Genomic DNA, 26,944 nt, shown 5'->3' with positions numbered 1-26,944 from the left:
TGTCACAGCCGACAAGCGCTACACACAGAGGACTGTGAGCTCCCGTGAGGCAAAGACTGCGTCTTTTCCACCTTGTACTCAGAAGGAGTCTGCCTTGCTCAAGTATTCAATGAGTTACAGTAACGTAATTTAATATAATCTTCTGTAAACTGATAAAACATGAGGCCAAGAAGCAGCACTGTTCTCATGAAAATAGTGTTTCTCAGTGGGCCACTTCCATTATTCATGGTCTGATTCTTTATCATCTGGGACCCACCCATTCACTGTGGGATGTTTAGGCTCCCTGGCCCGTAGGCATTAAGTGTCCGTCTCTAAAACAACTGAAAATGCCCCCCCAGCACACATTTCTAAATATCTCCTGTTGGGAACCAAAAGAAAAGTCTCTTAAAGCAACAATTTCCTGGTCACTGTGTCATAAAATGCCGTGTGTGTGTCTCAAAACTCAAGTTGTTAGTACGTAAACAAATCTGGAAGGAGACAGACACCAAACCACGATGGATGGTTACCTTGGAGATTTGTGATTACAGGACCATTCATTGTCTAAGGAATATATTTCTGAAGATTTTGAGTTTGTATAATGAGTTATATACATTTGATAATAACATAAAAACAAGGGGTTTAAAAGATAGAAAAAACTGTCAAATAAGGCATGAGAAAGCAACCAAAAAATTTGGTTACAGTAATTTAACAAAAAATTTTGCAGTCAGATTGCTTTGAAAGTATCTTTTAAGTTCATGTTCCACACCAAAGAAACCGAAACTGATGGAAATCATAGATTATGGGTGTGGTTTAACTCCCAAAGCAGAATTGTTTTCAAGAAAAAGGTTTAGCCCTACATCAAAAGATTAGCAAATGTTTTTATATTTTCGTGTTTTCAAATGTTTACGCTGTGAATACGCTGTTTTATCATTAATCCACCTGCCACTAACTAGAGATGCTGTCACCTAAAGGGAGTGAAAAGTCACTGCAGAATAGTAAGTACTGCATTCCAATCTTCACGTCAGAGAGAGAGAGTCACACATGCATGTGTGTACTTACATGCGAAGTGACTGCCTCTGGTGCAAGACACTAGAACCTCTTACACTTCTAGGGAGGATGACTGGGGGACTGTCCCAAGCGTGGGAGAGAGACTTTACTGGACGAATTTCTTTTAGTACTCCTGAATTTCTTCCCATCTGTTTATCCACTTTCTCAAAGAATAGAGATCAGGCACTGTTTCAAGTAGCTATAAAGAGACACAGCAAATGATGTTTCATGTCTGATCTATAGTCCTCCAACCTGAAGGGATCATTATCTGGGTTTCTATTTTGGCATAAAAATAACACAACATCCTAGCTAGATTAATATGCGGTACTATTTCTATATTTTGAATCTGTTGTGAGATTGGGTGTAAGTCAAATAGTCATAGAAATAGTGAAGAAAGGCCCATGAAATACTCAACACTGCCATGATTCTGTTCTTCCGGGGCAAAGAAAATGGTAGTCTCTAGAGGAAAACTTAAGAAAAGCACTTGTTTGCTTCAAGAGTCACCTGGATAATCAGAAAGGATTATATGGAATACAGTGGGAACCTGTGAATCAAAACTGCTAGCATAAACAAGATTCTATTATAAAACATCTTTTATTGTATCCTATCTGGCACAATGCTCTGCCTCGCTCTGTCTGCAGCCACATGAACTCCCAATGTATCCACTGGGCCACTGTCCCCACCTATCCCTACCTGATGTCCTACTCCTTCTTCAGATCTCACTCGGCTCCTTACACGTGATCACAGCATCACATGCCTTTTCCTCACAACCCTAATCTCACTTGTACCTGGACATCGACAACGTGACTGTATGCTCCACGCAGGGTGACTATTTCATATTATATTGGCTCAGATTAATCTCCAGTGCTCAACACACAGGAAGCACTCACTAAATATTCATGGACTAGAGGGAAAATAGAAATACTTTAAATAGAACATCACTCAGCAAATATTTATTGAACATATTCTGTGCTATGTGCCAAGGACATGGTAATGAACAAGATATAAAGGTAGACTATGCACGTATTATACTTGTAATTATTTGTGTGTATGCACATATTATATTTGTAATTATATATGCATATCTGTAATTATATATATATGTATAATAAGACACTTGATCATGGTATAGGAATAAGTGATGGGTATGTGAAAGAATGAATTGACTTATAAAAAAGGCCTAGAACTAGGATCACAAAGAAAAATGGATGTCCATATTTGGCACCATTTTTGACTACTGTTAATAGGCTATGCTTAAAGATAAATTTTCAGTCATTTGTGTTAACAAGCAGCAGTTCAATGAATTGCTGACTATAGTTTTGTTTGGGGCATCCTGGAGGCCCACACAATGGATCCTCAACACATATGCACAAGCAGATAACAAGGTCCCCGAGTACCCACAGGTCTATCTTACCGGAAGAGTAAGAGCATATAAACCACAAAGCTCAAAGAGTCAGTGGCACTCCCACACCAGGCACAGCACAGCCAAAGGGATCACATCACCAAAAGAGACCCTGGAAGCCATCAAGCTTCTATCACCAAGCAGGTGGAGCCAGCCACTGCCCCGGATTTGTAGAACAGAGTGTAAGAACCACACTGTATGTCAGAAGAGTAAATGGGGTAAAAAGAATATTCATTTAGCTCTGCATGCTTTCTGCGGCTACTAATACTTCCTTCTACTTTTTTCTAGTAGAAAAATAAAAGGTAAAAGTGAAGTCTCAGTTTCTGCTGGTCTAAGTAATTTTTTATTTTACTGCCTTCAAATCTTTCCTCTCCAAATGACTGATAAGCTAGGAGTATAATTATGATAACCATCAGCCGGGTCACTGAGCTGGTTCCTGGCCATATTTACTCCTCTCCATTGTTCTTTTAGTTTATCAATCTACTTTTTATTAGCTGTGTATATCTCTAGGTAGAAAAATAAGGATGTTTAAAACAAAACAGAACCTTGATTAATGGAACCCAATCACTTGAAAGATACAATATGCTGTTTTGTTCTCACTGTTTCCATTTGGGTCAAAGTCATATGACCAACACACATACACATACACACACCCACACACACCATGATTTTGTTTAAAAGTTTTCCATGAGATGGCCTGAGGCATACATAAAATACAAATTCTATCATTTCCAGACAAGAATCGTTGACAACTGTCACAACTATTACTTTGAAAAAGGCCACAAGAGTCTTAGTTGACCCTAAGCTAAATTTAAGAGAACTATACAAGTTTATCAAAATTCAGGCTAAAGGAATATCATGACCAAACCAAAAGGACATAATAATCCTACCGTTCTTGACTTTGGCCAGACCACAGCAGGAAGTGGGTTCAGTTAGGAGATCACTGGGGGGGGGGGGGGGACAAGGAGTCAGAATGAGGGGGAATTAAAAAGAGGAGAGTCTAGGATGAGATGTTCTGGAGAAAACCCCTGAGGGAACTGGAGAAGCAAAGTTGCAGGAGGGACATTCAAGTACATGAAGGGCTTTTCTGCTGAAGAGGGTCTGCGTTAGCCTGAAGCTAACCTGCGAGCAGTCAGCACAGCAGATACTGTGGTTTTAGCTGCTGACAGAAACCAGGGCAACGCAGCAGTCTCTCTCTTCAGCTGGACGTGACCCTGGGAAGGTGTGGACCGCCTGGGACCTCCTACCAACAGGACGCAGAGCTAGTGCGTGGAGAAACCAGGCTCTGACCACATCGTCTGCGACCTGGTTAAAGCCACACCTCAGGCCATGCACTGGGCTCTTCAGCCAGACAACACACTCCCTGTTTTGCTAAAGTCACTTCAGTTGAGGTTTTCTGCCACCTCAGGGGAAAGAGTCCCAAGCGACACAAGATCCTAGCTACCTTGTGAGGTAGCAAGTTCCACATCCCTGGCAGGGGCCAAACACCTGCTAAGGATGAGGGGATGGGAACCTAAGCTGGCATGGAGCTAGGCTTATCCAGTTCCTGTAACAAGCACCACCGACTGGGTGGCTTAAGCCACACTCTTTATTTTCTTATTCTGGAGGCTGTAAGTCTGAGATCAAGGTGTTGGCAGGATTAGTTCCTCCTGAGGCCCCTCTCTTTGGCTTGTAGATGGCCACCTTCTCCCTACGTCTTCACGTGGGCTTTCTTCTGTGCGTGTCTGTGTCCCAAACGCCTCTTCTCACAAGGACATCAGTCACATTGGATTAGGGTGTACCTAATGGCCTCTTTTTTTCTTTTTCTTTTTCTTTTTTTTTTTTTTAACTCAAGAACCACTTACTCCATGGACCAGAAATAGAGTGTGTGATACCACTGGCAGCTTCTCTGGCCTCTAAAGTCAGAGGGGGGCTGCCTTAGAGGAGGTTTGTTAGCATTTTATACAAACCAATCTGACAATACTTACTCAATTACATTATCTAGGGATTGCTATTTACTTTCCTAGTGTTTGGTGTAAAATGAAAGGCTTTGGCAAACAGTGCTAATCAGTACATTTTCACAATGGCTGCAGGGCGGGGCATTAGCTGCAGTGTGGCTGAAGTGGTGGGATCCAGGTTCAGGCTCACAGGAAGGGGACTCAGGAATGGTCGTAACAGCCTTGGTTATACTACAGGAGTCTTGAAAAGATCAAGTAAGTACATAAAGGAGAACTGCAAAACACTGTTCAAATGTGTAAAGTACTATTCAACACAACGCAAATATTTCACCAAGAGCAGCCATATCTGTGAGAAATCCTGTCTGAGTCAGCACATGGAGAAATGTCTAAGGTTTAGGGCTCTAACTTCCATTCAAGTCAACCGGCTTTGGAGAAAGAAAGTTCTCTATACAGACCCCAGCAATGGCTATCATAAATCACATCCCCTATCACTGGCTAGACAGTCTGTTGTCTGAATGAGTTGGCATGAATGGCTTTGTGTATATTTCTGACTTATCAGCAAAAACCATTCAAAGTCTGAATGCTTGGTGGAGTGGGCAGGGAGGGGTGAGATCTGATGTGCGGTTTTCCACAAACTGAAACCAACTAAAGTAGAAAGTTAGATCATTAGAGTTAGAACTAAGCAAAGCCACATCAAGTCCAACCCTCTTATTTTACAGAGACAAGGAAATAGCAGTCTGGAGAGGTAGAATGGGGCCACAAAGTTGGTGGGCCAGTGGAAGGTCCAGGTCCCTGCCCTGTGGATCTTTTGGTAGGTGATAACAGTGTGCTATGTTCCTACTCCAAGGTTCCCGCAAGAGGTCAAACCTGGACGCAGGCTGGAAGAAACGCCTCTTGATTAGACCAGTGGAGACAGGGACTGCCTGTGTTAGTGTAGTTAATGCTTCTGGCAGCAGCTGTGCACTTGGATTAAGGAAGCTGGGTGTCTGTTTGAGTTGACTTTAGAAGACGGTTCACATTTTAAACTTTGATGACTCATTAGTAGGACTGGGGTAAGAAGAAAGCAGAAAAGCAAATGCCACTCAACAGCTGACCAATATCCTGGATCACAAAAGAAAAATTTACCAAGAAACAAAATTTTGTGTTATGAGACTGAAATGGGCCAAAGGACCATTTCTGTTGAGGTAGCCCCAGAAACAGGTTGCAATGCTGAGGCAGGACACAGGGTGAGCCAGGATTTCTGCCTCTACCTGTGGGCTGTACAAGGGCTGCATCAAGCAAGCAGACTTCAAAATCAAATAATCAGAAGTTGACTATAAGGAGCAGAAACAAGGGAGGGGCACACACCCTCCAGCTCCGCCTCCCACCCCACACACAGCTTAACAGGACCGCAAGAGGGAACAGAGTCAGGGCTGTCCAGGAGACTCCACCTAGGGAAGATCTAACCACAGGCACAGGACCTGTCCATCAAGACTGCAGGTCTCCAGACGAGCCTGGAAAGTCTCCGAGATGGGCTCGCCCCACCAACAGGGCTGAAAGGAGCCCTGGTCTTCTCGGTTCCTTGATCCCTGAGGTAGTGCAAAGAACCCACTGTGAAGAGTCGTACCAACTCTAGCAATCCTGGCTTTTAGGTCATCTCTCTCTTTCTCTTCTTAAACTTTCAGATTTAATTCCATGTGATCCCAACTCATAATGCTAAACAACTTTCCTGAAGTAATAATTAACTTGCAGATGTCTCAAGACATGAAAAAACAGTACAAATACAATTATCATAAACTCCTGCCCCAAACTTGTCAACTAATAAATTTTTAGGACTAGAAACTTTTCTCTACCCTTTTTTAAAACAGGGAACTTAACTGAATAGTAGATTTTGTTCATACCACTCCTGTCCCCTCTTTTTGTGACACTGAGGAAGAAAGAGCATCAACTTCAGTGGTCTTGAGACCTCTGCTCTCCATAGACTCCTCCCCATGCCCATCCCTCCACACTAACACTTCCATAATATTCTCAAATTCTTCAGTATTTTCCCCACTTAGTATCTAATTTATTCCTGCCAATAATCTTCTGAAAGAGGAAGGGCAAGAGGTATCATTATTTCTGTTTTACAGCTGAAGAAATCAAGGCCCTGAAAGGTTAACCAAGCTGCCAGGGTCATGTAGCTAAACAAACTGCAGAACAAAGACTCAACTCTAGTCTTCGGCCATCACATACCAGCCCTTTCCATAGTCAGCACAGCCTCCTCCACCACGAGCATAAGAATTGAAGGAAACTGATGGAAATTTAAACGGTGCCCTTTTTCACACATAAAAGCATGAAGGACCACTCTACCTTAAAAATCTGGTTTCACAAAGATCTGCTATAGTATTCTACCTGTATTTGAAACAAATTGTTAGATTTCTAACAAAAATCTCATTAACAGAACTAAGGGTAAACTAATTAATAGTATTAATTAAGAGTAATGAAAGAATAATAGTAATTAATAATAACTTGATTTAGAGTAATGAAATAGTAATGATACTGGTCTTCATCCACTTCATGTACGTTGATGAATACCAACATTTCTGTCTGATAAATTGAAAAGAGCATGGGAATTATAAGCCAGAGACCTCAGGCTGAGTCCCTACCCCATCACTCAGAAGGGTGGACCTTAGGCAAATCATAGCAAATCTGTTCCTTCCTTGGCTTTCATGGTAGGTCTGCTCAACCAACCAATACACATGCTACCAGGAATTCCTACACAAAGAGAAAAATAAGTTTGCTACTGCTGGACTCACTCCAACTGTCATCCCAATGTTAGGTCACAGGTCCCTCCTACTCTAGCATCCACTGACTCTTAGAATCTTTGGGAATCCCAGCCATCTATCCCCACCGGAGGCTCTCCTTGCTCTGTTGAGGCATGTCTTAGTCTGCTCAGACTGCCACAGACTGGGAAAAACAGAAATTTATTTTCCCACAGTTCTGGAGACTGGAAGTCTGAGATCAGGGTGCCAGCACTGTCAGTTTCTGGTGAGGACCCTCTTCCTAGCTTGCAGACAGCCACCTTCTCACTCTGTCTTCATACGGCTCAGAGAAAGAGCTAGAGAAGGCTCTGCAATGTCCCTTCTAATAAGGGCACTAATCCCATCATGAGGGCCCCACCCTCATGATCGCATCTAACCTTAATTATCTCCCAAAGGTTCCAACTCCAGATACTATTACCTTGAGGGATTAGGGCTTCAACTTAGGAATTTAGTGCGAGGGCGGTGGGGGGAGGAACAATTCAGTCCATAGCAACACACTTCTCTACCCTTAACACCTACACTTTCTAACACAATTAGGAACTGACCCTGAGGCTCCATGAACCCTGACTGCAGATTCTCAAGTGCTCCACCCCAGGCTCCCAGGGAGTCCCCATGGTCTTTCCACCAATGGAGGACATCAAGCTCTCATTAAACCACCGTAAAATGAATATAAAAAAAAAACTTCTGCAAGGTAGTTATAACAATAAAAGTATTTATGAAAACCGTACAAATTGTAAAGCCTGCAATAATATTATTTCCTTTATTTCTAGTGATAATTTAGGTATTAGAAATGCAAACAATGATTTTCTGATTTAGCCTAATTAGGAAACTGAGTATAAAATCATTCCCTACAAAAGATACAAGAATCTTCTTTGTGGAATAACGTATATTCCAGCTATTAGGTAATACAATAAGAAACAGTCCTACACTCAGGGATTTGTGTTAAAAAAAAAATAATTGATTTGTTTGCTGGTCTAGTCTTGGTTTGTCTTCTTTCTCAGTTTACACTGCTTTACTTAACAGATAAGCACTGGGCACAGAAAATCACACCTAAGCCATTAGGATACTTTGGGCATCATATTCCCTCCAGTGCTGTGTTTCTTCGGTCCCACAGAAATTCAGGGGTCACCACTCCTATGCGTGAATGGAGGCTTACTCTAGGATGAACACCTTGAGTTATGAGTGAATAACATGAAGAGAATATTAAAGATATATCCATCAAGAATTCATGTTCTGACAACCTATGGACTCAGAGAAAATATATGCAAATGATATGACTGACAAGGGCTTAATTTCCAGAATATACAAACAGCTCATACAACTCAATAACAACAACAAAAAAAGAAACAAACAATCCAATCCAAAAATGGACAGAAAACCTAAACAGGCATTTCTCTAATGAAGACATAAAGAATGCCAACAGGCATATGAAAAAATGCTCAATATTGCTAATTATCAGAGCAATGCAAATCAAAACTACAATGAGGTATCACATCACACTGGTCAGAATGGCCATCATTAAAAAGTCCACAAATGATAAATGCTGGAGAGGGTGTGGAGAAAAGAAAACACTCCTACACTGTTGGTGGGAATGAAATTCGATGCAGTCACTATGGAAAACAGTATGGAGATTCCTTAAAAAAGCTAAAAAACAGACTTACTATATGATCCAGCAATCCCAGTCCTGGGCATATATCCAGAGAAAACTCTTAACTCAAAAAGATACATGCACCTCAATGTTCACAGCAGCACAATTTACAATAGCCAGGACATGGAAGCAACCTGAATGTCCATCAGCAGATAAATGGATAAAGAAGTTGTGGTAATATATACACAATGGAATACTACTCAGCCATAATAAATATTAAATAACACCATTTGCAGCAACATGGATGGGCCTAGAGATTATCATATTAAGTGAAATAAGTTAGAAAGAGAAAAATAAATACCATATGATATCACTTATATGTGAAATCTAAAAAAAAAAAAAATGACACAAATGAACTTATTTACAAAATAGAAATAGGCTCACATACATAGAAAACAAACTTATGGTTACCAAAGGGGAAAGGTAGGGGGAGGGAAAAATTAAGAGTTTGGGATTTGCAAACACAAACTACTATATATAAAATAAATAACATGGACCTACTGTATAGCACAGGGAACTATATTCAATATCTTATAATAACCTAAAATGAAAACTAATATGAAACCATACATAAAAATGTGTAAGTGAATCACCATGCTGTACACCAGAAATTAACACAACATTGTAAACCAAGGAGGGAGGGAAGGAGGGAGGGAAGGAGGGAAGAAAGGAAGGAAGGCAGGCAGGGAGGCAGGCAGGCAGACTTCATTTTCTGACTTTAGGATATAATTTTCACCCTCATCTTAGAAGCACTGAACTTGTTGCTTCCCTACAGTCCTCTCCTATGGCACTGCTTCCAGAGTAACCCTGAATGTAATATGTTTCTTGTTTGAGGTAGATGATTTCCCAAAATAGGTTTACTAGCTGAAGGGAAAGGAGGAGAGTGGAGGAGGAAGATGGTTGCAGAAACCTCAAACCATGGGATGGAGCTAGCTGTTCTACCCATGTGCCAATGTTTCCCAAAGACATCTCTAGTCTCATCCATTCTTCCAAGATCTAGACTTATAAATGCAACTTCCCAATGGGCAACTCCATCATCTCACAGGATTTCCACAAGTCCCATATTCCAGAACTGATACCCCTTCCTTGGGTCCCCTCGCTTCTGGTATCCAGTTCATAAAATAACTCTTCTTTCTCACTCCACCTACACTAGATCCTGCCCAAGAGAACTCTCAATTTTATTTGCTTTAATCTGTCCCAACTCCCAATGTCTCGGGTGCCTAAGTTAACATTTCTGTAGCACCTAACATTTTCTTTTTTGTTTTATGGTCATCTACCCTCGACCAGAAAGTGAACCCCATGAAAGAGGGACCTTTTCTGTCTTGTTCAGCACTGTATCCTTAGAATAGAACCTGGTCATTTAACAGAGGTTTCTTTAAAGAAATACTGAATGAATCCAATACTCAATTGTGAATTAACTCTTTCTATATGATACATAGTCATCATTGGCAACAGTCATTGCCACTTACATTTGGTATGAGTTGATTTAATCACATTACTCTCTTCCTAACACTGCTTGAGGATTGCTAATCTGGAGGAATGACAGAGAGTTTCACTGGGGGCAAAAGGAATAATTTGAGAAAATGGGGCATTTTAGAGGAATGGAGATCTTACCTGGAAGATACAGGAGGGTGCTTGCAATAGGTGCAAAAGTTGTACCAGACACTGATCACTCGCAGCTGAAAAGTGTAAGACTAGGTAAGAGGTGAGACTGGGTTGCATGAAAGGACAAAATACTCGCAAATCTAAGCCTGTAGCTATGAATCTATAAGGTAGCTGAGAACACAGAGCTTTGGAGTCTGAATGGCTTGGGTCTGAATTCTACCTCTACTATTTACTAGCTGTGTCACAAGGTGTCACTCTACCTCTCTGAACTTCTCCTCTCTAAAACGGACATACCAACGCCTAACTCACAAGGCTCTTAGAAGGATGCAACGAGGTTTTGAAGGTAAAGCATTCAGCACAGTGCCTTGGTGAGCACTGTCACGTAATAAACGCTGAAATAGCAGGAGAGCAATCATTATTATTTTTACAATATTGCCCTGTAATTATATTTTCTGTTAAGGTTGGAGGTTTTTAAACTTCAATTTTTTATTTTTTTACTTATTCTCTAGAGTCTATAGCTATTCGGAAACTCTGAAGTTGCTAAAAACAAAAAGCCCTCCATCTGGGATTGGTGGAAGGAACTAAATCAACAAAGGTTGTGCATGAATCACCAGCTATGACTCAAGAAAAAAAGAACAACTCAAGTTCTCTGAAACTCAAAGAATGAAATAAAATAGGGACCTTTCTAAAGTAGGGCAGGATCAATAACAACAAATGCTCCATCCATGCAAGTGTTTTTAAGAAACATAAAAGCAGAAATCTATCCATGTCACCTCTTGCTCAAACTCACCGAAGGCTTCCCACCATGTCTCAGTGTGAGCCTGCAGGCCTTGCAGGGCCCTGCCCACCTCGCTGACCTCTGTCATCCTTCAGTCTCTCCTCGGGCCATGCGCACTGTGGTTTCCTCACCTTCACTTGGTGCCTTCTACTCAGATGTCACTCGGCTCAGATGTCTCTTCCTCGGAGAAAGCCTCTCAGCCTACTCAGGCTGACACTGCCCCCTCTCCTCAGTCACACTGGGAACACTTATCCTGCATTATTTTGGCCACATATCACTCATCATCATCAGAAATGAAATAATCTGTTTACTGTTTACTCCAACAGAAGGTTAGTCCCATGAGGACTGGCCTTTGTCTATCTTGTTACACACTCCGTGTACCCCCAGGACCTAGAAAGCGCCTGTCACCTAGTGTATGCTAAATACTTGTTGAAGGAGTGAACTAATAATAACAGAAATAATACCACCTACTATTTACAGCTGAGCACTTACTATGGCCTATGAATTATCTCATTAATCTTAACAGTGCTATGAAGTTCAATACAATTATTACCACGTTTTACAAATGGGGACCTGAAACTTAATAAAGCTACTCTGCTTACTTATCCAAGGTCAGACATAGAGTAAGTGTGGGATTTGAACCTAGGTCAGATGCACACACGTGTGCGCACACACACACACGTGTGCACTCTTTACAGGTGAACTGGCAAAAAGAAGAATACAGGAAACAAGGATAGCTACCAGACTACCCAACACTCCTCCCAGGGCTTGGGAAGATGACTGGAGTCAAAGCTGGACCAATTTGTTCCTTCTGTTTTTCATTCTCCTAAGTGTTCGTGAAATACCACGGCCAACCCTCCATGACTGAGGATCCCTCACTGTGCTCAGTAGTCGACCACAACACACAGTAAGTAGCAAGGTCCAAGGCTATGGTCCCCAGACAAATGTAACCTAACGTTGACTCTTTCTGATAATGTCTGAGCTTCCATCCTCTCGTTAGATACAATGACGGTCTACCAAATATTTCCAAGGATAAGTAGAAATACAACTAGCCAGATTGCTTAGGTTTTTGACTTGCACAATAAAGGCAGTAAATTGACCCTGTATGACTCAAGATAATCAAACAGCTGGTACAGACACTCATACTTTGACTCATGGTCAGCAATAAACTTTATGATCTTTAAGATACCATTTTTTGGTACCTTGATTTCTTTTTATATATAAAGAAATATAATCACTACCCAAATCTGGGGTGTTGGATACATTTTGATATTAATTCCTAATGAGATACTACAGATTTGCACCTGATTTCATTTTAAAGAGAAAGAAATAAGACCTGAGGCCATGATAATTGCGTAGACTGTTAATCATTTAAATTCATGCTACTTAGGATAAAATTATATGGGCAAAATACATATTAGTGGCACAAAATCTCAATGTTTACTTGATATATTTGGATACAATACATCTCTTTAAAATATATACAGGTACAAACTACTATATATATATGTAATAGGTAAACAATAAGGTCTGACTATATAGCACAGGAAACTACACTCAATATCCTGTAATAGACCATACTGGAAAAAAATATGAAAAAGAATATATATATAACTGAATCATTTTGAATCAGAAACTAACAACACTGTAAGCCAATTCTAATTTAATTAAAAACATATACAGCTACACACACATATATCAGGTTATTTTACAGGAGGATAATTATATTGATCCACTACAACTAGAATCAAGCTTTAAGCTATTTTCCAATACAAAATATCAAAAAAGGTAGAAGATATATACATGTAGCACCAAGAATGGAAAATTGTGAATATTTTGCTATTATTTCTGAAAAGAAATAAAATGTTACAGATAAAGTGGCAGTTTTCCTTGTCCTCTTTGTTCCCCCCCACCCAGTCCCCTTTTTTTAATGTCCTGTCCAGAAAGCTAGGGCTAATATGAACTCAGAATGCATTTTTCCTCTCTAAATTAAAATTTTTCTATATAACTAGGTATATCCATAAAAATATGCATAACTTTTGAAATGCATTGTTAAGATTTGCATAATTGTACCAAACTGTGTATCATTCTGAAATTTTCTTTTTTCCCCCATTCAACATATTTTTGAGAGCTTTTCATGTTGACAGATCAATCTAGTCCATTCCTTTTAACTTCTGCATAATATTCCATCTTATGACTATACCATATTGAACGTATCCACTTCCCAATTGATGGATATTTAGACTAATTCTCTTTCTCACTGTTAAAAAGCTTCTAGAAGCAAGTAAGCATCTTTGTATGTGTCTTTCTGCATGTGTGTAAAAGTTTCTCCAGGCAGGTATATACCTTAAATTGAAATTTTCAAGCCGTAGGAAATGTCCAACCTGCGCATTACCATAGACTCCTGAACTGGTCTCCACAGTGGTTATTTAGGTCATGAATTTGCAGGAGCTGCCTTTACTCTCGTCTGGTGCACACCTCAATGACCACCACCACCTCGGCCCATGAGAAGCTACCACAAAAGCTACAGCTCATACAAAGTTAGTCCTGCTCTCTTTAGTTCAGTGAGCGCCTCAGTCAATGCAGCCACTGAAGGTGGAAGAGAAAACAAACCAAATATGATACCAATAAACAAAAGCCCCAGATTCACTTACACTACCTTATAACAATGGCCTTTTGTTTTGAACTATGAATAGCTCTATAATAAGTAATGCTGCTATTAACAAGTCAGACTAGTAGCTATGATACAATATGGCAATATATTTCTCAGCAAAGATGTTCTTTTCAGGGGGCTATAAAAACCCAGTTACTCCCTTTCAGCTCTTGATCATAAATTCTTCTACTTTTGAAACTCTACAGCTTACAGTTTAATAAGAATCTATACTTGAAATAGCTCTAAGAGACTTTTCCTATAAAAATGAATATCAATATCTTTGAAGGTAAACTGGGAAAGGAATAGAAAACATAGAAATCTATCTACATATAAACAATAATAGCTATGATTACAATAATTCTGTATGCCAGCTATTACAGAGATAGTAGCTTATGATCACCAAGACCTAAAAAATAGCATGAAGGAGAATATAAACAATCTACAATAAATTAGGAGGAGAAAATCTCAGTTTGACCAAAATGGTTTTGAGTGTGAATTATTTATTTTGAAAACCACAAACATCTTAACTTTGCAGCCTTAACAACCTGTACACTTCTACATTATACTAAGTCACAGTATTTTTATCAGTTCCAATGAGTCTTGTAGTTGTGAGCAACATAATAATCAAAAGATTGACAAAGTAATAATTTAAAAAATCAACTGAACTCCTAATATATGCCAGTCATTGTTCTAAGCAACTGCCTCATTTAGTCTTCATGAAAAATAAGTAAATACAGAGGTCGGTACTAATGATATGCCTTTTTACAGATGACAAAACAGAGACACAAAACGTTATGTAACCTGTTCAAGGCCACATGATTCCAAGTGGCAGAGCCACGCTCTGAACCCAGCAACGTGACTCCCAGCCTGTGCTTGTAACCAGTATGTAACACTGCCTTTCGTGAATAAGGACAGGAAGAAATCTTACCCTGGAGACAGCAGCTATTTCCCTTCTCTATTTGCTGACTTTCTATCTCTGTTTCTTCTAGTCCCTCTCTCTTTATGTTTCCCTCTGCCTTGCTTATGTCTCAGGTAAGGAGTGATAAACACTCCTAAAGGGTGCCTGGCATTGGAAGGGTGCTCAGAAAGTCATCTGCTCCCAAGGCAAGATGTGGAAACAGGTTACAGTAAAGATCATAAACACAATTCCCCATAGCACAAAATATTCTTAACCATGAAGATACTTCCTTTAAGCAATAAAGCATACATCAACATTCCAGCAAGATCAGAAATTCAGAATAAAATATTGGTGACAACCATAATTGATGTTCCTCAGCCCATTTCTCTTCTTCCACCACAAGATTTCCTTGTTGATCTTATGTTCCTGGTTTTAACTGTACCTTCAGGCTTATGGCAGTCAGACGTTCCCATCTAGATGTTCCACGTTTAAGCTGAACAAACCCAGAGTTGGATGCAGACTGCCTTCCCACCCTCCCCCAATTCTGTATGTCCTTCCTGAATTTCCTCCTGGATGTAGTGGAACCACTGTACCCAAGCTGAGACACGGTGGTCTCTATATCACTGCCCACATCAAACCATTCTGCCAGCTTCACCGCCCAAATACACTCCTTCCCTCAATTTCTGCTGCTACTGCTGCGTCCAGGCCTGGATCACCTCTCACTTGGACTATTTTGAGAAACTTCTCAGTGGGCTCCCTGCTTCAGAGTTATCCACCATAATGCAAATATGTGAAAATCTGCGGCCCTCCCCTGCTCTGAGCCTTGCTGTAATTCCCTACTGCACTCAGGATAAAAGCTCATATTCCTCATCCCAGCACCCATCTGGCCTCCAATCTCCCTTGTCTTTTCCAGCCCCCGTCCTTTTAGTGCTCACCTCTGCATCCTATTAATCTGGGGTTCTCTAGGCCTAAATAAACTGCTGGTTCACTAAACTTGAAAAATATGCAGGATTTTGATTTTTAAACAACAGAGTAATACTCCTCTAGATCACATATAAGTTATAATTTCAAATTTACTATGAAAAATAAGTCTTAACATTTTTTTCTATTGCAGTAAAAGTCATTTTTTTAAAAATAAGTAATAATGCTCCATTAAGAAATGAGAAGGGGAAAAAGTTGTTTAAGGCCCACCATCTTTTTTTTTTTTTAATCAAGAACTGAGTTATTCTATTTCCATTGTGGCAACTGGCACCAGAGGTCTAAGCAGCTAAGGACTGCATACACATCAGGATGTAATCAGGGATATAAGCACCAGCCTTAGATCAGGGGCCTGGTTAGGCAGGTGATGGAAGAGCTGAGAAGCCAGAGCACGGTAAGCAAGCCACAGACAGCCTCCACGAGGTCTAATCAGAAGGATGAAGCGGGAGGGCCATGAGCTCAAGGGCACCCACAGCAGGCAGAGCCGTAGGTAAGAAGCATCATCAGAGATGCTGCCTGTCAGGGCACAGAGACGCCTGAGTCGAGGAGGCAGGGCTGAGAGTCTGGGAGCAGGATCGAGAACCACCGGGGAGAGAACTATATAGAGAGAGCTGCAGAGCTCTGCAGAGGGCTCCCCTCCATACTCCAACTGAGTACTGATCAACACCTGCAGGTGAGGAAACTACCCAAGGCCAGGGCAAGAACCACCCGAAAGGATCAGAGGGAACAATCTCCAAAGCTCACACAAGATGCTGTGAGAGCTAGGGTTTTCCCCCCTCCCTCCCTCCCTCTCATCTTCCACCTGGGCCTCTCACCAGCCTGGCGGTTACCAACCTTGGCTGGAATGACTGGGCACACTCCCAGAGAGCCTGACGTGACTGTAATTGGTCTAAGTGCAGCCTGAGCCTTAGGAGTTTTAAAAGCCCTCCCTGTGAGTCTAGTGGGTGAACCACTGCAGGAGCTGAACCCAGGCAGAAGCCAGGAGACTGGGAAAAGCAGCCGGAGGAAATCAGAGTCCTGCCATGCAAGGTGAGGAGGGGACCAGCAAATATGGCACCAAGGGGTAGGTAGAAACAGGGGAGGGGATAAACACCATCTTCTCTAAATCCTTCAGTGGGCAGCTCAAATTCGGCTTCCCTGATCACCCCAGCTGCAGTTTCCTCACTCTTATAATGCTGTTGCTATTCCTCCAACGACAAAACATTTACCCTGTACTACCTCCCCTGGGTCCTCAGCAGGTAGCCCAAGCATCTTGCTACCTGTTCTGGGACTTCCTGCAGTGCCCACCAGGAAAACCTGTGTGTTCCTCCTCTTCCTGTCTGCATCATGTATTTTCCTTCTTTCCCTAATGGACTGGCAAGCTCATTTGGATACCTAGCTGCTCAATTACTACTAGTAATTAATAGCTAATGATGGTTACTATATTACCCCTTCCAGATAACATTTGCATGACAAAACTGACCTCGAGTGTAAGAATTTCAGGGCAAAGTCAGAGTTGCTTGGGTAGATTTTTGTGTGTCCCTTAATCTATAAATAAATTTGAATCGAATAACATAGGTGATGGCCTAATACTGAATAGTTCTGTTTTACAAATTTACAAATGATTAATTTCAATATATTTTGATCACAACCCTACTCATGGCTGTTGAAACATTCAGCAAGGTGAATACAGCCTTAAGATGCATTTATATCTCTAGCTAAAGAAATCTAGTTATCATCATTACATAAATTAGCCTAGAAATATACTTGCTGTAAATTCCAAAGTCTTGTGATTTTAAATCAAAAGAAATTTACTTTTTTAAAGTAGAAACAGTAAGCATTACCCTATTTGCCTGAGAAAGCTACTTTCCAGAGGGGACAAAATCCAAGGTCAAAATCAGAAATCATTTACTCTGTGTGTGTGTGTATGTGTTTAGACCGACAGATAGGATATTCCCTGCAAAACTGGACCCAAACTGTAGAAGAGTTAAAATAGTAAGTGGTTCAAAATTGGACATGCTGTTTTAAAAGCTGTTTTCTGGTATGACTGTTTCTTCCCTATGAGTCTATATAAAGAATTTGTGAAAATCCACTTTGGACTACATTAGGATAGTTACCACTTTTGTGGTCGTGCTGACTCCTAGAAACAAACTCCCACAAGACAGTCACAGAATACTGCAAAAACATGCATGCAGACCTAAGGGCCATAGACGGATCTCTCCTTATGATCCCACAAGGAAAACATAAAGACTCTGAATGCACAGAAAGATGACTTCTCTTCAAAAAATGTGACAATGAGTGTGTATATGTCCATGAATAACTGAAAAATTGTACTGAACACTGGAATTTGACACAACATTGTAAAATGATTATAAATCAATAAAAAATGTTAAAAAAAAAGAAGTAGATCCTATACATTTACAATAAACTAGATTATATTAAAACAAAGGTAATAATTATTCAAAAAAAAAAAAGATGACTTCTCTTCATCAACTATTTAATGCATGATATTCTTCCAAAGAAAAGTTCAAACTGTCATCCCTGCACATTTAAACCCTCAAATCTCAACCACCACCTACCTGAGCTCCCAACATTCTCACCAAAAGAAACATACCCATTCTACCTGAACACATGGACATAATCTTACTTCAACTATCAGAATCTTTTAAAAATAGTTAAGACAATACGTTTTAATGGACAGAATAAAAACCCAAAAGAGGTAAATGACCACAAACTGATGGAATCCCAGTAGGCTCTTGGAAGCAACAATGTGATCACAAGAGCTTTCTTCTTCCGTCACATCATTAAGGAAGGGGAAAAAAGATGTTCTTGTACATAAAACTAGAAAGTTAAGGTCAAGTGAGCCATTGGTTTTTAAGTAATGAGTAACCAGTAATACTTAGGAAACAAAACACAAGTAGAATTCACATAATTACCAAAATTAATAGTAAACCTGCCAGGATTTTATCATGAAAATATATACCTCAGACAAAAGGCAAATACATAAAAAAAACCACTTTTCTTGACATGTAAGAAGAATCTAACAATTTATCTGAAAATAAAACCTATATGCATTCTCTGCACTAAATCAACATTCAATTAACAGTACTGGGTGATTAAATCATGATATCTAGGAACTCCACTCACTGGACCTAACAGCATACCTTTCTGAGAATAAATGGCTATGGTTTTTAAACATACTATTTTTACATATCTGAGGTGAGATTCCGCTCATACAATTAGAGGATTGTCTAATTCATCACGGTCAATCCACACAGCACAGAGAATGTAAATGTGACCCAGACAAGATTAAAGGATATTCCAAGTCCTTAATATCATAAGACTCTTTTCAGATTGGTCCCACTGAATGTGCCTCAGGGACTCTGTGGCTCTGGGAACCGTCCACACACAGTGCCTGACTTTGTTTAATGACAACAAAGGGGTCAAAGATTTGAGAAAGAGAAAGAACAGGACACAGCCTCCCAAAGCAAAACCAAACCAAACAAGGAAAAATATTCACAATTGCATGGGGAAAAGAATGGTTGAAACTTTAGAAAATATTTCTTCAGTTAGTCAAAGGGAAATTAAGGGAAAAAAGATCAACGTTTCTCAAATCTTGTGAGTATCTATTTCTCCTTTATGATTTCTCATAGAAACAGCAGGTTTAAAAATTACCACATACACACAAACACACACGGTCACTTTCTTTTAGTCACGGCAACTTCAGATTTTAGGGACAGACCTGTCATACTTTCCTATGAGGTAAGATTGCTTGAGTGTAGCTGGATCTACGTTTCAGAGCCAACAGCAAAGCATTACTTACAAAGCAAAGACTTACAAGGAGCAAAGTACTCCTCAAACAACTTCAGACAAACATTAATGGTGAGAAACATTACACAAGAAACACCAGGTCTTTATAGGTTTTTCTGCCTATAAAGATTAGATGGGAAATTTTAGGTGGAAGATTTTTAAATGTCCCACATTTTCAAAGCAGATATAAATGCAGAGACTCATGTAATAATAAAAAAAAAAATTATATAAGATTCTCTTCCATGCAATCTCATGGATTAGGAATTATGGTGGGTCACATCACAGCCTTACTAAATACAACGGACATCTTCAAACACCATGTATTTAAGGTCTATCTGTGTCAGCAAGTGGCTGAGAATAACTGAAGGCTGAAAAAACATAATCCTCTTTATCCACTTGAGCCCTTCTTCATAAATGCCTGAGACAGGTGGGCCCTTCAAGGTCTGCAGACAACACAGTTGACTGAATTGGTGCTCCTGTACTAGAAAACATTTACTGTAAGGGTCTCTTAGCACACAGAGCGGAAACAGCGTATTTGTTTGTGTGAGATAATCAAAGCAGGATAATCACTTCCTTCTATTTGTTTCTATTTTAAGAAGAAAGAGCAACAGAAAACCCCATTCCACCCCAACCCTACCCCCAACACAAATGATAATATTCTTACATGTGCTCAAAGGTGCCATCAACTATGAAAAGATACAGTTCAACTTTTGAGGGACAGCAACAGTAAGCGCCTTCTTACCTGATGTGGCCGATCAATTCAATAAGCTTGTGACTAAAAAAATAAGCCGTCAGCTCAGACACATGGCTCAGGACTGAACAGACCCCAAAGAGGGTTGTCGTTCCATTCAGGTCCTCCAAATGCCAGTAAAGAAAGGTGAACACGAAGCCGTATCCAAAACCCATAAACCAAGCCACAAACAGCACGGAGCCATACTGCACGCTGCAAAGCAGCCTGATTAAGTCCCAGAAGTTGAAGGCCTGCGAGTGGCTGGTGGTGGTTGGTGTCTCCTCCGAGGACTCTGTGGAGCTGTTCCTCTCCACCTGAGGGATCTCCACCTCTTTCCCTTTACTGTCACCATTTTTGAAGTGGTTGTAGCGGAACCGGAACTGAGTAGCGACGATCAAGGCCATGGTCATGAGAACCCCAAAGACGATGAAGACAATCTGGTAGTTCCGGTACTCAGGGGGCTTACACCCCTTCCCATCGATGAGCACGTCTGTGTGGGTGTAGTCAATGCCGATGCCCACGGACAGCATCGCCAGGCCCCAGCCCAGGGAACCCCACATGCGCTGCAACCCATAGCGGTCTCTGTGCTTTCCCAGATACTGGAGGGTCACCGTGTCCACAATCGTGACGGAGGAAGCACTGAAGAATTCTCCTATTATGACAACTACCAAGATCACTAAGAATATAGCTTCTACTTCTTGTTGATCATAAATAAGAGTGACTTGGTCAGAAAGTAAAGATTTGGCGGTAGTGACAATAGAGGTCGTTGTCTCCCTGGTTGCATTTCCTGGGGGCACAGAGGTTGCAGTGCCTGGGTTCGAGGTCAAGTCCATGCTATGGTCCGTAATTTCATCTGTCTGAGGCTGCAGAGTGGGCATGCTGGTCTTGTTCAGAGCTGTCGAGAAGATGACAGTTTCCGTGACATTGGGCCCTGCTTCGAACATCATTGGCCCTTCGTAAGGAAGCAGGTACCTTTTCTCACGAACTCTAGGTGATGTGGTAATGGAAGAATTTGTTGGCAGGACAGTGAACGGGGGACTTGAATTGGTGGGGCGAGCTGTTGGGGGAATCTTTGGTACACATCGCAAGGTAGCGGGTTTGACAAATCCAATGCCCAAGTTGAATAAAACCCAACACAAAAGAGAAAAGAGAAGGACGATCTTGCCTTTTTTAAAGCGATCTGCAACCACACCCCAAAAAGGGGCACTGCAGAATTCAATGAAGTACCGAATACCCACGAGCAGCCCGCTCTGGCTTGGTGACATTCCCAGCTGCTTATAATACACCGGCAGAAGTGGGTAAAGAGAGCCATATGCAGAGTAAAAGAAAAAATAAAAAACCTTGGAAATTAGAAGATCATTGTTTATTTTAACGCAGTGTTTCTCTATCCAGTCTATTTCCTCCTCAGGAAGAGCAGCTGTTTCAGTGGGGGAGGGCGTTTCATTTGAAGGTGCTTCTGGTTCCCTGGAAATACCATTAAAGGGGTCGGCAAGCACATATTTTCTCTTCTGTTCCTCTTCATCGTCAGTTAAGATGGCAACTTTATCATCCGTCGCCATGGCTTACCACCACCATCAGAAAGTTTAGGACCTTCAAAATGTTGGTGGTTGATCTGTAAAGTAAAATTTAAAAGATGGCTTAGTATGAAAATGGTTACATAGAGCTTCATTTTGCAGGAAACGGAGGGATTTCAAACTACAACTAAAAACAGTAATTGTGAGAGAGAACTAACACCATTTATCACTTGCAGCCATACAATACTGATACAGAAAAATAGCTTTCAAAAAGTCAAGTACTCTTTGTGGCCACTGGCTGACTTAATTACATCTTCTAATTGGCAGGTGTATTACTCAGGTACATTCTCAATCTTTTTATTGATTTCCAGGGAAAAGTGTACAAATGACAGGGATTATGTCCAAACCAAACAGAGGGAATTGAAAGTAAATAGTATTTATAGTTTCTTGGTTTTAGTTTGCTAACAAATCCACTGCACTATGAAGTCTAGAATTCTTAGAAAATAAAGGTAGCTAAAACCCATTCCATTTCTAGGGGGAAACAGAAATAAGCTCTTAACCCCAACCACAAATGTGATGAGAAAGCGAGAGTCAACTGCATGTTCGCAACTGTATTTGGTCACTATAGCCATGACAAAGATACCCTGGCAAGGAAGTAGTTTTTATTCTGCTTATATCACATACATTTTCCAGAAGTGCTTTTATGGATTGCAGTTCAAGAAAACGTCAGGAAACAAAAATAGAAGATAGCATTTATTGAGCATGTACTGTGTGCCAGGCAATATTTAAAGATCGTTAAGTGTATTAATTCATATGCATCGCAATATCCCAATTATCCTCTCCATTTTACAGATGAGAAAAATGAGGCAAGGGGCGTTTAAATAACTCAGATGTGGGCAGAGCAAGAATTTGAACCCTAATATTACGGCTTTAGGATACATGCTCTAACGCACCATGCTAAACTGCCAAATACCACATTTTGGATAATAAAGTGCTATTAAACCTTTTTATGAGACAAGATGTTTCATATGAAAGATAAGCAGTATATCAAAGGCATAAATTCATAGGGACTGTGCCACATTCTACCAGAGTTTCCCTTTCTTCTATTAAAAAAATGATTAAAGAGTCAAAAGGTCTTGCTTGCATCAAGACTTGTCAAGTTGTAACAAATACATTTGGATGTAGGAGGTATACACATTACATACTTCGTAATTCCTTTCATCTTCTTTACTAGAAATAACTCCACTTGTCACCCCTTGGAAGTGCTCCCCCTTTTTCCCAAAATGAAGAATAAATTTCTCAATCGTCCTGGATCATGCTTGTAAACATTTTAAAATCTCTACATAGCTCCTAGGCAGACAAAAGAGACATAACTTAATGAGGCCTGTGTAATAAGCTAACGAAAGCCAGGTGTCAGCGTAGCTATAAGCTTTGAAAATGTTCATGTATTTCTTTTTTTTAGGTTAAAACCCTGTTTTACTTGAGATAAAATTCATATAACATAAAATTAACCACATTAAACAATTCAGTGGAATTTAGTACACTCGCAGTGTTGTGCAACTAACTCATCACCTCTATCTAGTTCCCAAATCATTTTTCTTAATAAAAGGAAAACCTTTTTGCCCCTCAAAAAAACTTGAAGGAAAAGCAAAATCCAATCCTTTGCTGCCAAGATAAAAGATTTCCCTCAATATTCTATACTTATTTTTCTTCCGTCATTACTGCCTTCACCTATCCATATCAACAGCGCCAATTCTATTTTATCACATAAGAAGAACAGTAATTCTCCTTTGGACTTCTTTTCTAAATTAATTTTGTTTTTTGAACTTGAAAGAAATACTTGTTTTTAAAATGTATAAAATTATATGACCCTGCTGGAGAAAGATGGCACATTGAGAGCATTTGGTTTTACTCTATCACTAAACCCCACTAAAATGACACTACACACACACAGACACACACACACACACACACACACACACACACATACACACTTTTAAAGTCATAATCCAAGCTGGGAAAATTAAAGGGCATTTAGTTTATTTAATTAATTAATTAAAAGGCATAATAGCAGTAAAATAAAATTCTGGAAGCCAGGACATAGTTAGACAACTGGTAAATAACTCAGTAAATCTAAGAAAGCTGAAACTTTGGTTGACAGTGGGGAAAGCCAAGAACTAATACAATTTATTCCTCAGAATCCCTCAAAGACCATAGGATTGGCCATATTAGGTTTATCTGCAAGTAAGAGTGTATGTGTTTGAGGAGAGGGTACTGCTAACAGCAGAGTTAATTGAAGTCTAGATCCCAACTCAGAATGCCCAGTCCCCTTCACCACTCCACACAGCTAGTCAAACAACTAGAGCTGTTTCCCTCTGGAGCGGATAAAACAGAGGTTCTTGAGTCATAGAGCACCACGTAAAGTTGAGAGTGGGGTGCCATACTGAAAACAGAGGCATTAAGGGAACAAACACACCCTAGGTTCAAGCCATGGCCCTGCCCCTGCCCCCTGCTCCCATCCCACCTTTCTCACTAGGTTCCCAAAGGCTGGCAAGAACTGGAAGGTTCTTCCCTGGAGAATCTGACTAACCCAAAAGAAGTCACTTCTCAATACTGATATTGAAGCCTCCCCAACTAAACAACCCAACCAAATCACTCTGCACAGGAGATCAGAGTCATCAAGCCTTGCCACTAAACATGAGCAGTCACCGAGAATAACATGACAGCTGAGAAAGTCTCTTGCAGGCAAGACAGAACCAAAACAAAGATGAAAAAAAATCAACATGGAGAAAACAGAAGCCATGTGAGGAGGAAAACATTTCTTCAATGTATCATTAATCGCTTCAGAAGTAGGAAAAGAAATGCAACCATGAAACAAAAATAGGATAATATATATTTTTAAAGGAGTAGGACGAGAAGGAAAAAGGGATAAAAGGAATGTTTGAACAAAAAAGAGATAAAAAATGTGTTACAGAAAAAAGCACAAATGAAAACTTAAGAGATGATGTGAAAAGAAAATTTGAGGCAACTTCTTAGAAAAAAAGAAGAAATTGCATCAATAAACAGATAACTCTACCTCACATCATACACAAAAAATCAATTACAGATGAATTGTATATCTACAAGTAAAAGATAAAATAACATAACTTTTAAAAGAAACCATGGACATCAGAGGAAAGTGGCACAATATTTTTTTTAAAGGCTGAAAGAAAAGGATTGTCAAGCCAGAATCCTGTAACTAGAAAAATGACAGTCCAAAAACCAGAAAGCTACAGACCAATATCCCTTATAAACATACCCACAAAAATCCTTAACAAAATATTAGGAAAGAAATTTAGCCAATAAAAAAAGAATTGTGCACTATGACCACATGGGATTTATTCCAAGGACACAAGGCTCATGTGATATTTGAAAATCAATCAATGTAATCCATCATATACACAAGCCAAAGGAGAAACAAGAGTCATGATCCTATCAATCAATGCAGAAAAGAAAGCATGTGACAAAATTAAACACTCATTCATGAAAAGTTGCAGAAAAACAGCAATAAAGGGGAACTTCCTCAATTTGATAAAGATCACCTACCAAAAACCTACACGTAACATTACACTTAATGGTGAAAGACTGAATGCTTTTTCTCTAAGATACGGAACAAGGGAACGCTGCCTGGTCTCACCACTCTATGCAACTTAGTGTTGGAATTTCTAGCCAGTGCAATAAGGAAAGAAAAGGAAACAAAAGGCACATAGATCAAAAAGGAAGAAACTGTCTCTCTTTGCAGTTGGCATGACCGCCTATGTAGGAAGTCCCAAGAAATCTACAAAAGCTTCTTGAGGCAAGAAATATTTCAGTATAAGTTAACAAAACATGTACAGGACTATATGCTGAAAACTACAAAATGCTAATAAAAGAAATTAAAAAATCTAAATAAATGAAAGTCATACCATGTTCATGGACTGAAACATTCAACACAGTAAAGACTTCAGTTATCCTCGAATTTATATACAAGTTTAACACAAACCCTATCAAAATCTCAGCAAGACTTTTTTGTAGATATGGGCAAGACTATTCATAAATTTATATGAAAAGGAAAGGGAACTAGAATAGCTAAAGCAATTGTGGGAGAAAAAAAAAGATTCATTACTTAGCTACATTCTAATCAAGACTGTGTGGTACTGGCAGAAGATTAGACACATAGATCAATGGAACAGAATAGAGAGCCCAGGAATAAATCCACACAAATAAGCCCAAGTGATATTTGGCAAAGAGGCAAAAACAATTTAATGGGGGAAGGTAACCTGTTCAACAAATGGTGCTGGTGCAATCAGACATCCTCAGACAAAAAAATGAATCTCAACCGAAGTCTCATACTTTATATGAACAGCCACTCAAAATGGATCATGGATTTAAACATAGAGTAAAACTATAAAAATTTAAGGAAAAAAAAAAACAAACCTAGGAGAAAATCTTCAGGTCCTAATGCTAGGCAAAGAGTTCTGAGATTTAACACCAAAAGCATGATTCATAAAAGGAAAACTTGATAAATTTGACTTTATCAAAATTACAAACTTTTGCTCTGTGAAAGAGTTTACTAACAGAATGAAAAGACAAGCTACAGACTGGGAGAAAATATTTGCAAGCCACATATTCAACAAAGGGCTAGTATCCAGAATATGTAAAGAATTTTCAAAACTCAACAGTAAAAAAAAAAAAAAAAAAAAAATCCAATATAGAAAATGAACAAAAGACATGAAGAGACATTTTACCAAAGAGGAGACACAGGCTAGACAGATGCTAATAAACATATGAAAAGATGCTCACTGTCATTAACCACCGGGAAAATGTACATTAAAAACATGATGTATCACTACACACCTATAAGAATGGCTAAAATAAAGAGTGACAGCAAATTCTGACAAGGAAAAGAGCAGCTCAATCACTCACACATTACTACTGGGGACGTAAAATGGTGCAGGCACTCTGCAAAGCAGTTTGGCAGCTTCTTACAAATCGTAACGTGTGACTACCATATGACCCACCAACTGCACTTCTGGGCGTTTATCCCAGAGAAGTGAAAACTTATTTCCACACAAAAGCCTGTACAACAAATGTTTATAGAAGATTTATTTGTAATAGCTAAAAACTGTCAACAACCCAGACGTCCTTCAACGGATAATGACTGGTTAAATCAACTGTGGCACCTCCA

At 39.8% G+C, this 26,944-nt stretch overlaps 1 protein-coding gene across 4 annotated transcripts in view; it reads right to left on the bottom strand.

Moving 5' to 3' along the window:
- The window catches only part of MFSD6 (major facilitator superfamily domain containing 6), a 68,612-nt gene that overhangs the window by 26,149 nt on the left and 15,519 nt on the right, over positions 1-26,944 (bottom strand). For all 4 annotated transcript variants that reach the window (XM_064484987.1, XM_064484984.1, XM_064484986.1 and 1 more), the window contains exon 2: positions 20,237-21,836. In XM_064484987.1, the coding sequence (XP_064341057.1) occupies positions 20,237-21,783 (1,547 nt within the window). In that variant the 5' untranslated portion in view covers positions 21,784-21,836. The remainder of the gene's footprint in view (positions 1-20,236; positions 21,837-26,944) is intronic.

This window comes from Camelus dromedarius, chromosome 4, assembly GCF_036321535.1.
Source record: "Camelus dromedarius isolate mCamDro1 chromosome 4, mCamDro1.pat, whole genome shotgun sequence".
Classification (NCBI taxonomy): domain Eukaryota; kingdom Metazoa; phylum Chordata; class Mammalia; order Artiodactyla; family Camelidae; genus Camelus; species Camelus dromedarius.
Note: the sequence above shows the minus strand (reverse complement) of the source record. Positions and strands in the feature narration are given on the sequence as shown.